The sequence below is a fragment of the Phytophthora ramorum genome (genome assembly GCF_020800215.1).
Source record: "Phytophthora ramorum isolate Pr-102 chromosome Unknown Phyram_PR-102_s0004, whole genome shotgun sequence".
Classification (NCBI taxonomy): domain Eukaryota; phylum Oomycota; class Peronosporomycetes; order Peronosporales; family Peronosporaceae; genus Phytophthora; species Phytophthora ramorum.
The window spans coordinates 6,227-18,356 of NW_027150650.1; the positions used below are offsets into that span (position 1 = coordinate 6,227).

General features: G+C 56.3%; 4 protein-coding genes across 4 annotated transcripts; 1 reads left to right on the forward strand and 3 right to left on the reverse strand.

Moving 5' to 3' along the window:
- Nucleotides 1–366: 366 nt before the first annotated feature.
- Nucleotides 367–1,023, forward strand: KRP23_4780 (uncharacterized protein; the record flags this gene model as incomplete). Its single annotated transcript, XM_067889779.1, has 1 exon — nt 367–1,023. One exon carries the CDS (start codon nt 367–369, stop codon nt 1,021–1,023), a length of 657 nt encoding a protein of 218 aa, XP_067746382.1.
- A 46-nt stretch (nt 1,024–1,069) lies between these two features.
- Nucleotides 1,070–1,621, reverse strand: KRP23_4781 (uncharacterized protein; the record flags this gene model as incomplete). Its single annotated transcript, XM_067889780.1, has 1 exon — nt 1,070–1,621. The coding sequence occupies one exon, from the start codon at nt 1,619–1,621 to the stop codon at nt 1,070–1,072; it is 552 nt and encodes a 183-aa protein (XP_067746383.1).
- A 6,623-nt stretch (nt 1,622–8,244) lies between these two features.
- Nucleotides 8,245–9,420, reverse strand: KRP23_4782 (Calcium/calmodulin-dependent protein kinase type 1; the record flags this gene model as incomplete). Its single annotated transcript, XM_067889781.1, has 4 exons — nt 8,245–8,556; nt 8,623–9,096; nt 9,158–9,291; nt 9,357–9,420. The coding sequence occupies 4 exons, from the start codon at nt 9,418–9,420 to the stop codon at nt 8,245–8,247; spliced, it is 984 nt and encodes a 327-aa protein (XP_067746384.1).
- Nucleotides 9,421–9,814: 394 nt separating this feature from the next.
- KRP23_4783 (uncharacterized protein) lies at nt 9,815–11,617 on the reverse strand (the record flags this gene model as incomplete). The annotated part of the gene is made up of 1 exon (XM_067889782.1): nt 9,815–11,617. One exon carries the CDS (start codon nt 11,615–11,617, stop codon nt 9,815–9,817), a length of 1,803 nt encoding a protein of 600 aa, XP_067746385.1.
- Between the last annotated feature and the right edge of the window lie 513 nt (nt 11,618–12,130).

The following is a 12,130-nucleotide window of genomic DNA, read 5'->3' on the forward strand; positions in this document are numbered from 1 at the left end:
TACAACGTAATCTTACAAACATGGGTAAACATGGACACGATCCATGCTTACCACGATTGTGGCATGATGCTCTGGTCTGCAGGCTGGTGGCCCGATCGCTGACTGCAATACGCTGTTCTGAATCGCAGGTCGTTCCTGGCCATCGAGGATGTCGTCAAAGTTGCTTCCTTCCACTGCATCTTTGACGCTTGTTCGTATTTTTAGTGGTTCGGCCTCGTCACTATTTGCAGCCCAGCAAACTTGCCTCCGTTGAAATGCAGCACTCCAGAATTGGACCTGCCTCACATTCTCTCCAGCACACAACGTGAAAGACTAGCGCCTCGCAACCAGTGACTGAAGCAAGCGCTCCGCTCAGTCCAGACAAGCATGTCCGCCTTCTTTGGCCTCACTCTCCTCGGCTCGCAAAGCCCCTTCGACCCAGTGAAGGAGACGCCCATCCATACCTTCCAGTCGCGCGACTTCCAGGGCGCCTTCATGCAAGCCTATCGACCAGGCTTCACACTGTACTCAGAGAGCGACGAAGAGGCCCTGGCCGCGAACGCAGAACTTGATTCAGCCACCATTACGCTCACGCAGTTACCCGATATGCTGCGGTTCCTCTACCAGTGCCCGAAAGGTGTCGACAACGTCCCCGCCAGCGTGCGAACTCTCGTCGAGCAATCCTTCCGTCTCCAGAATGGCTCCGACGCCTCTCAGTCCATCAAACTCGGCCCCTTCCTGGCCCAAATGGAAGAAATATGCCGCCACTCGCAGTCCATGCAGTCTGCCGCCTCGCACAACGCGTACCTGAAAGACGGAGTCCCAATGCGCGAGTTCGTGTCGAACCTCGACTTCCGCGCGAAGTTGGTCAAGCACCAGCGCATGGAAAAAGACCCTCGAGAAAAGGCACTCGCTCCCGTCACGGACTCCTTGACGCTCGGGTGGAACCCGCCCACAATGGTCACCAAGCGGAAGCCCACCAAGAGCTGCGAGGAAACCCGCTTCGCCTCCGCTATGGTCAAAGCCGGCGTCTACTACTACTAGCCCCTACATGAACACTCAGTAATATATCACTCAACTACTTCCATTCCTACAATGTCGTTCCTGTCGGTGTCGGGTCCGTCGGCTGTCCTCCTTGAGCCCCCTGCACGAAGCCGTGTCGCCTCAGAAACGACTGTCTCCACGTCCACGAGGCCTTGAAGCAGTCCGGGTGCAGTTTATCCTCCTGCGCGGCCTGCATGGCGCGCTCTGAGAGCCGCTTGGCCGACACGGCGCGGTCGGCCGCGTGCTCCTCGTGCAGCCAGTCGACGATGCGCTGTTCCGCGTCGGCCGACAGCGTCGCACCCATGCCGACCTTACGGTCGTTGGTCTTGCGTCCACCGCCAGCCTCGCAGATGGCCGCGATCTTGCCGCGCTCGCGCCGCCAGCGCATCACGAGCTGCTTCTTGGCGCGCACCTGGGACGCGGCCGCGTCCGGGAAAAAGTGTGCCACCGTCTCGTCCAGACTCTTGCGCGCCTCGTAGAACGCCACGACCTCCAGCTTGCGCACGTAACTCACGGCCTCGCGCCGCTGCACCGGCCGCGTGGGCTCCGCGATCGCGTCGGCAGGCTGCACGCGCACCACGCGCGGTCGACCGGCCATACTTGCTCGAATGAATTTTTGTGATTTGTTCTGCAATTTTTTCGACACTGCTATGTAGAACTTTGGGGAAATTGCTAATCGGTAGTGTGTATTTGTTAATCAGTACAGCCAATGCTCTATAAGTGTTTAGCAGAAATATAGCACTTTTGACCTTCATCGTACTCGACTGCAACTCATCGGCTACCTGCTACATGTAGTCGTGACTGCAGTATGTGAGCAAAACCCTTAAGTCAAAACAGATCTTGAGAAGTAGCGTTTTCTTGATTCGAATATGGTTCACTGAAAACGAGGAGCATCGAAAAATGTAATGCGAACAAAACTTGTATTCGCTGCAAAATGTACGCTACAAACATCAAGATTGTTCAGAATTCACTACATGATCTGAAGACTTGACAGCCTAGTTGTCCGAGCTTGTTGAGGCCGCTGTTTGGGTCACATGACCCCATTGCAGAACCGAGCTTCCAGATGCCGAGTCGTCTGCGTACGGCTTTACAGTACCCAAAGGTATGTCCGTCGAAGTTGCCACAGTCGTCGCCACAGGGGCGTTGGTGGCTTGAGGTGCATCCCTCAGGAAGATGACCCCGTTGTTGTAGGGGCCGTCGTCTCCTGCGTGGATTGCGTGGCAGTGGGCGCCATCGCTCCTTGAGTATCGCTACTGCCTGTGGTGGTCGCTTGCTGGGTCACACTGTCGCTGCCCAGTTCACCAACGCCGAAATTGCCAGTGGCCGCCGAGACTTGAGCTGCGGCGGCCACCTTCGTCCCGCCGATCTGCGTCTTGAACGCACCAATCTGTTGGGTTGCAGCGTCCTCCGAGTTGCTAGCGAATGTTCCGCTGTCAGTAAGTACATTGACCTCGCAATCGCGACCGATGCTCGCTTGGCAGTCTCCAGCAGCAGCAGGCACAAAGATGTTTCCTTCCGGGTCGGGTTGGTTCGGAGTCTTGACGGAATCGAAGTAGTTACCCTCTAGGACATAGCCACCGGTTGCCACATCGAAGGCGTGGCCGGTGTTGTCGTCGAAGTAGTTGTTGGCTGCATGGACGACAGAGACGTCCCCAGCAGTTCCTCCGATTTTCGGAGAGCGGCCCGAGGTCATGTGGACAAAGTTGCCCAGCAAACTCATCTCAGTCGTCTTGCCCAGGATCAAGAACCCCCAGTAGTGGCGCCCATCGCAGGACGAGGAGAACTTGGTGTTGCCGTCGAAGTCGGAGTTACTGATCGTCACACCCGAGGCGCCACTGAAGTGCGTCACAACCATCTGACGCCCGATGCTAGAGACCTTGACGTGGTCAATCCAGATCCCCGTAGGCACGGCATCGTTATCCCCACTGATGCCGATGGCGTCTCCGCCCCAGACGAGGTGCGGGTTCAAGTTGGTGATGTGAATGTTCTGGATGATAACGTTGTTGCCCTTGATGAGAATTCCCTTGCCGTTGAGTACGCCCTTGGTGCCTTCGCCGATGAGCGTCTTGTTGCTACCGATGGTCATTGGTGTGATGGCCGCCTTGTCGTAGGTCACGTCCATGACAGTGCCGTCACACTTACTAAAGTCTGTCTGGATCGTGTCCTGCCCCTGGAACCCGTTCTTCTTGGCAAGGCAGTCAAGGCTGTTTTTTCCACGGCAGCCCTTTTCCGTCGTCGAGCCTTCCGAATCAATGAAGTCGAACTCCTGCTTGAGAACGACAACGCGTGGTTCGTCGTCGCTGAGATAGGTGCCCAGCTCTTTGATGGTGGTTGGGAACACTGGCTCAGTGTTGCCGCCGCCCGTGGTGCCTGCCGCGAAACCGGTGGCAGAACCTACAACGCTCGAGCTGGAACTGGTCGAAGTGCTGGTCTGGATTTGACCTGTTGCCGAAGGGGCTTCCGTTGAAGGTGCCTCTGTCGTTGCTGGAGTGTCAGTGGTCGCGGGTGTTGGGGATTCCGTTGCCTCTGAGCCTGAGCCCGACATTGCTGGGACTTCTGTCGCCTCCGTCGATGCCGATTCATGCGCCGACGAGGCATCCGTTGCGGCTGAAGCGGACGAATCCGTAGAGGGCAACGCCGTTGTTACTGGGGTAGACGTTTCTTGTGCTGCTGCGGTGACAGAAGGAGCTTCCGTACCTTGGGTGGCTGCGGAGGAGTCTGTACTCGTCGCCACAACGCCACCCGAACCGCTCGCCTGCGCAACGCTGTTGGTGTCCAAGGCACCGACGCCAAAGTTGTCGCTCGCCACCGACAATTTCGAGGCACCCGTGACCGTGAGCCCACCGATCTGCGTTTTGTACGTGCTGATCTGCGTTTTCGCCGCGTCTTCCAAGTTGCTGCTGAAGGTGCCGCTATCGGTGAGCACGTTCAGCTCACAGTCGCGGCCAATGGTGGCTTGGCAGTCTCCGGCCGCAGCAGGCACGAAGAGGTTTCCATCCGGATCAGGTTGGTTTGGCGTCTTGACGGAATCGAAGTAGTTGCCTTCTGCCAGGACGTATCCCCGTTGCGATACGTCGAAGGCATGGCCGGTGTTGTCGTAGACGTAGTTGTTCACGGCGTGGACTGCGATGACGTTGTCCTCCGAGCCCCCGATCTTGGGTGAACGTCCTGACATCCCGTGAATGGCATTTCCCACCAGTGTCACCTCCGTCTTCGCACCCGTAACAATGAAGCCCCAGTAGTGGTGTCCGTCGCACGACGACGAATACTTGGTGGTACCGTCAAAGTCCGAGTTACTGACCGTGACGCCCAACGCACCGGAGAAGTTCACCACGATCATCTGCCGCCCCACGCTGGTGACTTTGACATGATCAATCCAAATGCCTGTAGGGATAACGTCATCGTCTCCGCTGATACCAATGGCATCTCCACCCCACACAACGTGCGGATTCAGGTTCGTGATGTGAATATTCTGCACGATAACGTTGTTGCCTTTGATTTCGATACCCTTGCCAGTAAGTACACCGCTGGTACCTTCGCCGACGAGGGTCTTGTTGCTAGCAACCTTGAGCGGGGTCTTAGCTGCCTTGTCGTACGTCACTTCGATCGTCGTGCCGTCACACGTGCTGAAAGACGTTTGAATCGTGTCTTGGCCCTGGAACCCGTTCTTCTTGGCGATGCAGTCGAGGTTGTTTTTCCCACGGCAGCCGTCCTCGGTGGTTGAGCCTTCCGAATCGATGAAGTTGAACTCCTGCTTCAAGACGATAACGCGAGGCTCATCATCGCTGAGGTACGTCGAAAGCTCCTCGATGGTCGTGGGATACACGGGCTCGACATCGCCGCCGCCAGTGGTTCCGGCCGCAAAGCCTGTCGGCGTACCGGTGACCACAGAGGCTGCGCTAGCGATGGAGTTCTGCGTCAGCACCATCGCGACAAACGAACCCACGATCACGCCTGCGTGGCGGCTGTAGCTCAGCATCTTGCTCGTCTAGGTGGGGCGTTCTGGTACTGGGGTAAAACCAGTAATGGACGAGGCGTGCTTGAGGGAGGAGAGCAAAACGGGAAGTGATGTGTAGTGAGATCGACCAGATGCTTACGCCTTATTTTCGATGGGCGAAAGCCCACGAAGCCAAGGAGTACACAGCCCCCCACCGAGACTTGCCTGTAGTAATGCGCATAGAATGCAGTCAGAGTGCCATTGTGCCAGCAGATCTAGAAAAAGCTAACGCGTCTTGAGATAACGCTTAAACTGTTCATCTCTAGATGATCGCGGCTGGATCTGAGGAGCGGATTCCTCTACACGGTTCGCATGACCGGTACAGGGTGTGGCAAGTCGATCACTCTGCTAGAACTTGTTAATCGCAGCAATGGTTGCTCCGAGTGCGAAAGGCTTCCAAGCTCTATTCGCATTTTTGATGCAGCATTTCGTCCGCTCAAGAGTAAAGGGAACGCGTACAGTCATGCTAGCGAATGTTACACTTTGCGCTAACAACACCAGACGTGACGAAACTCAGCTATCTTGGAGGGGCTTCAGATCTTCGCTGTGCTGAATACGTTGGCGTTGTCTGCGCTTCGAGGCGGGGTGACTGCTATTATAGTAGAAGGCCGTCTTTCAGTGCTTCAATAGTTTTGCGGGGCTTTGGGCACCGTGAAGCGAGCTGTCGCCACAGTGATCCATCTGTTTTTCGTTGGTGATGAAGCACATGCACAATGACACAACGCACATGTAAAATGCGCGGTCGGTTTCAGTTCACGATTTAAGCGCCGATAAGGTAATCCCGAAGGGTTTCCAATCTCGCGGTGGCAGTGGTCTAGCTATCTTACCAGACCACTGCAGTCGTTTGTTTGTCATGCAGGTAACTTGCGCCTTGTACCTGCAGGCCTATCGCTGTCATTGTTGAATTGGCATAACATGTATGTTAGCTCGAACATCTATACTTGTTTCACGAAAAAGTAATCTATGCCATATGTAGTACTCTCTTTCTACCATCTATTTGACTGACTTTGCTGCGGTTCCAATGATGCTTGATTGATCAACGCTGTTACCACCAAGAGCACCAACGCCGAAGTTCCCGGTCGCTGCTGACAACTGAGCTGGGGCACCCACCTGAGTGCCACCAATACGCACCTTATAGTTGCTGATCTTCTTGGTCGCAGCCTCTGCCGAGTTGCCCGTGAATGTTCCGCTCTTGGCAAGCACATTCAGCTTGCATTGGCGGCCGATAATCGCTTGGCATTTCCCGGCTGCATCCGGGATAAAAAAGTTTCCTTTCGGGTCAGGTTGGCTCGGTATCTTGACGGAATCAAAGTAGTTTCCCTCCGCCAAGACGTACCCACCGGTTGCGACGTCGAAGGCATGGCCCGAGTTGTCGGCGAAATAGTTGTTTGCAGCGTGAACGACAGACTCCTCTCCGTCGTGACCCCCGATCTTTGGGGAGCGTCCTGATGCCTTGTGAATATAGTTGCTAAGCATACTCATCTCCGTGTGCTTGCCTAGAATCAGGAATCCCCAGTAGTGATGACCATCGCAAGAAGCCGAGTACTTCGTGTTGCCATCGAAGTCACAGTTACTGATCGTGACGCCGGTGGCTCCTGAAAAGTTGATGACAAGCATCTGCCGTCCGAGACTAGAAACCTTCACGTGGTCGATCCAGACGCCCTTCGGCGCGACGCCGCCCTCACTTCGAATCGTGATTCCATCGCCACCCCAGACGAGATGCGGGTTCAAGTTGGTGATGTGGATGTTTTGAACGATGACGTTGCTGCCCTTGATGAGGATGCCCTTGCCGTTGAGAACGCCCTTGGCGCCTTCTCCGACCAATGTCTTGTTGTTGCCGATGGAAAGGGGGGTGATAGCTGCCTTGTCATAGGTCACATTGATAGTTTTGCCGTCGCACTGGCTGAAGTTCGGCTGAATAGCGTCTTGTCCTTGGAAACCGCTCTTTTTGGCGATGCAGTCGAGGTTGTTTTTCGGACGGCAGCCCTTTTCGGTGGTTGAGCCTTCCGTGTTGATGAAGTTGAACTCCTGTCTGAGAACTACAACGCGAGGGATGTTGTCGTTGAGGAAGGTGGCGAGTTCCTTGATACTGGTTGGGTATACAGGCGTCGCGTTGCCTCCACCCGTAGTGCCGACCGCGAATCCTGATGGGGTGCCAGTGACAACGGATGCAGCGCAGTTCAAGCAGGTTTGTGCCAAGGTGATAGCGACAACCCAGGTTAGGAGAACGGTCACTCGTCGAGTAGCAGACATGATCTTGTTCGAGGCGCGGTAGGCGGAGGTGCTTGTGGGGGAGCTGGGGAAATTGCAAGTGAGCTGGTTATTCAGGCTTCAGCTCCAACGTTTGGACGGATGACGAGCCTCAGCACGGGTGTCCGGTAAACACTCGTTTACACGTCTTCGTGTGAAAGATTGGGGTCACTTGCGACCGCATCTCAAATCTAACGGGTGATGGAGCAGAAGGTAGCCGGCTCTGAAGGTCTGGATACGTGTACTGCAGTAAAACTGGCAGATTCCATCACCACTATGTCAAAAGTGCGCCAGATGCATGGGTATTTGCCTCCACCCGGTATGGTCGAAACCTGCTGTTGCTACCGGGTTCATCCTTCGTGGCGATCATGATCACTCGTAAGGTTTGTACAGTACATGTACTAGAACACTTGAAGAGTTGGTTACTGTATTTAAGGTTTTTTGCCCGTTGCGTTGCATGGCGCAGGAGAGCAGAGACACTGGAATCCGTGAACACCCGGTGATCGATATTTCGCTGCAAGCCAGATGCGGGCATCATACAAATGTACTGAACCTGCAGCAAGTGTAATCAACAGCTTTTAAAACCAGCCTTCACGTCCTCTATGAATGCCAGGTTCTCGTCGGCATCTCTGTTTATCCATTCTAGTTTGTCTGGGCTATTTGCTCCCGCGAGTCTGCAAAACCTGATTCCTCTGTGTAAGCAGAAACGGTCTCCAACGGGAATATGCAACAGAGCATTGGTAGACTGCAACTCAAGGCCATGCTGATGCTGTCTGTCCCTGCGGAGGCGAACCTGAGTTCGATGAGTCGTAGTTGGCGAAGTTGTCATCTCTTACAACAAATTAATTAAGCTGAGCAAACACGTTGCGAATAAAATTGTTTTTGTTATGATAATAGCATTCGTGGCAATCCACGATGTGCGCTCAATCAGGCCAAGCAATCGAAATCATCGCAGCATGCCACCATGATGAAACCTAAGTCGGCGGGCTACGAGCAGCCCTCAGCAGTCGCTGAGTCTTGGTCACAGCCATGACGGCACCCACGCCAGCGCGAAACTTGCTGCGTGCAGTCAGACGTCGTGCCACCTTCATGTTCTTACCCACCGAGAGCACAGGGGCGTCGTCGTCTGCATCCTTAATGTCGTTGAACCACGGGTGGTCGAGCACATCCTGAGCTGTCAGCCGCTTCGACGGCTGCACCACCAGCATCTTGCAGATGAGGTCCTTGGCCTGCTGCGAGACGCCATCAAAATACGGCGCCACAAACTCAAAGTCGCCATTGAGAATCTATCCACGAGAGAAAAGTGTCAGCACTGTAAGTTGCAACAAGAGTACGCAGCCAAGACTACGAACCTTCCGCATCTCCTCCACTTGGTTCTCGTCGTAGAACGGGGGAAACCCACACAGCAGGATGTAGGCGATGACACCGAGACTCCAGATATCGCACTTGCTGTCGTACGGCAGCTTGCGGACGATCTCGGGCGCATAGTAACCGGGGGTGCCGCACATCGTGGACATGTTGGTCTCCTCCGTGACCAACTTGGCGAACCCGAAGTCAGCGATCTTGATCACCGCGTTCTCGGTCTCATCTGCGTAGAGTAGGTTTTCCGGCTTGAGGTCGCGGTGGGTCACTCCTTCCGAGTGGCAGTATCGCAGCACTTTGGCCACGACTTTCACCACCTTCTTGGCCTCCGCCTCGGTGTAGTACTCCTTGGCGATGATGCGGTCAAAGAGCTCGCCTCCCTCGGCGTACTCCATGACCAAGAAGCACATGGGGCCGTCTCCGTCGTACACGTCAAACAGCTTGATGATGTTCGGGTGACTCATCTGCAGTCATAGGACAGTTAGAACGAGGGTACCACTGCAGTTTGCAGGACGCAGGACGTACGTCCTTGAGGATCTCGATCTCCTGCACCAGGTTGCTGCGGTCCTTCGGGTTGAGCGCCGCCTTGTTGATGCACTTGACAGCGAACCGGTCGCCCGAGCTGCGATTCGTGCACTCCTTCACGATGGAAAAGTTGCCTGGAAACACGCAGAAGTTAGGACAGGACAGGCCCGTATCAGGAGACTGTGGACTGCAACAGCACCTTCGCCGATGACGCGTCCGATGCGGTACTTCTCATTGAAACCTGCAGGGACTTGGTCCGTCATGTCGTTGCCTCGAAGCTGCGAGATTGACTCTGAGCGCTGGACTGCAGCTTCCCCAGTGCCGCCAAGAGTGCGAGGTGCCAGTCTGAGCCGCTAAGGAGAGAGAGCCGTAACGACTCGAACCTATTCGACAACAAAAATACTGTTTGATAGTCGCGCTGTTCGCACGTGCCTTTACCCATGCAAAACGAGCCAAGCTCTATTTTCTGCGATGACTTGTTACATCTCTGCAGCAGCCGTCGATTCTCACACAGTAGTGCAACATTAGTTGTGATAACGATTGACTCAATATGTCCTGTATCCTCTACGCCGCTACTCGCTCGCTACTCGATGGCGACCCCCTAAACAAACAAACCATTGCTGGTCTCTGATCCTTCTCTCGTGTCCGTTGCATCTGCTAATCGATGGCTTGGAAAGTCAGCACCACGGGCTTGGGCACGTTGCGCAGGTGCATCGTGGAGCGCTCGAACCCTAGCTGACGAACGTCCTTGTCGCCGATCTTGATCAGGATGTCACCCACGGCCACACGCCGCAGACCGGCACACGTGCTCTTGCCCGTGCGCTTAGTGACGAGGACCACCGCGCCCTGCTTCGACTGCGCCTCGCGCACGGTGAAGCCGAACGGACCGTCGGGCCACTGAATCTGGTAGTACGCGTTCGAGTCGATCTCAAAGAACTCTTCTTCTTCCATCGGTGGCGCAGGCTGAGACTGCTGGAATGACGACTGCTGATAGAGCTGCTGCTGCGGCTGCGGCGGTGTCTGCTGGAACGACGACTGCTGATAGAGCTGTTGCTGAGGCTGCGGTGGTGTCTGCTGGAACGACGACTGCTGATAGAGCTGTTGCTGAGGCTGCGGTGGTGTCTGCTGGAACGACGATTGTTGCTGCAGTGGCGATGCCTGGTACGGGGATTGCCGCTGCGGCTGAGACTGGTGACCGCTGTCTCCATAGCCCTGCGTCTGACCAAACGACAAGTCTTCGGTCACCTGCGCAGGCTGGTGCTGCGACTGAAGCTGGTACTTACTGGAATGCTGGTGGCGAGATCCGTTGAAGGAGCTATTGCTGCGCGCGCTTCGGTACCCCAGCAAGCCAGGCGTGGCCTCATTCTCACTAGCAGCCGAGTTACTACGCGAAGACGAGTGGCTCCGTACAGGCATGGGTGCGGGTGGTGCGCTTGCAGCGCTTGCTGAGCGATGCACTGGAGACGGCGCTCGCTGTGGTTGAGGCGGGGCCCCCATACTCACAGCTGCCATCTGCGCAGTCGCGCTGTCCACAGACTTGTCGGCCTTGCTCCTGTTGGCCATAGGTCGACGGAACCGGATCACCGCCGGCTTGGGCACGTTCATAATGTACTGCATGGTCTCATGGAAGCCGTGCTCCTTGGCCGACCTGTCGTTCACGAGGATGATCTCGTCGTTCTCCTGCACCTGAGCGAGCTGCTTGGACGTGCCCTTGCCCGTAAACGACCGCACGTAGGGCAGTCCGTCGGCCGACGTGCCGACCACAAGTCCGAGCGAGCCGTACTCCCACAAAAAGTCGTACTCTCCGTCGGAGAGCTCCGGCAGCTGCATCTGCAGCTCCTCGGCCAGAGGTTTCCTGAAGCGCAGCGTGATGGGCTTGGGCAGCTCCTTGATAATGCCAATGATGGCTGAGATGGAGTGGTCGCTCGTGGGCATCTGGTTCACGTACACGAGTTCGTGGCCAACTTTGACGTCCCTCTCGAGCGCGGGGCTGTCCGCCTTGCCCGTGAACCTCTTGACCAGCGGCAGTTTGCTCTTGGGGTCCGTGGTCAGGACGATGCCCAGCGGACCCGACTCCCATAAGTACGTGTACTCGTTGGGGGCGAGGTCCGGCAGGTCCTTGGCGGCGGCGCCGTAGGGCGACAGCTGCAGCGTCAAACGCACGGGCTTCTGCACCGACCGCAGCAGCTTGGTGGCGTTGCCTGCGCCCAAGTGGTACACCTTCTCGTCCCCGATAGCGATGAGCATGTCGCCCGGCACGACGTCCTGTATGCCGGCGGTGGCGCTCGTGGCGGTGCGGCGCGCGAGGCACAGGACGGTGCCCCGGTCCGACTGCACGGGCGTCACGGTGAAGCCGAAGGCCGCGCCGTCCGCCCACTCCACCACGTACATCTTGCGCTCGTCCAGGCGTACATCCACGCCCGTTTGCGCCGTCTGTAGCGCGTCAGCGGCGTCGGCCATGGGTGTCGGCGGTCGGGACGCGGCGATCTCAATAATGAGCGCCAAGTATCAGATGCCGAGGGCTTTCGTTTCAAGCACCCTGAAAAAATTGATATGAGCGGGAAAGTGGTAACTACTTGATTTTGTATGAAATACTAACTGCGAGAGATGATTTGGATGAGGATGTAGATGCGGTTCTGCTGTAACGGAAGGTGGGACCAACTGTACGCTATTACACACTGCGCGAAGAAGGTGTCGGCGCCAAATGGCGACGTGTCGACCGTCGCCACGCTGGCCGCGATGGGTTCAACGAACCGCGTTTCGGCGGGGCAAAGCGGTCGCTCGGGCGTTCGTCGGGGCTCGCCCGCCACCGAAGTTTGAAAGTCTCCAGCCACCCTTCTCTGCTTGGCCGTCGTCGGGTTGCATCGGAAGGGCGGCAATCACAACGCAAAGGTGTCGCGCGTCGAGCCACTGCATTGCAGTCTGCAACCAGCTCCAGCTGTCCGAAAGCAGCGGCGGCTGCAGCCTGAAGCA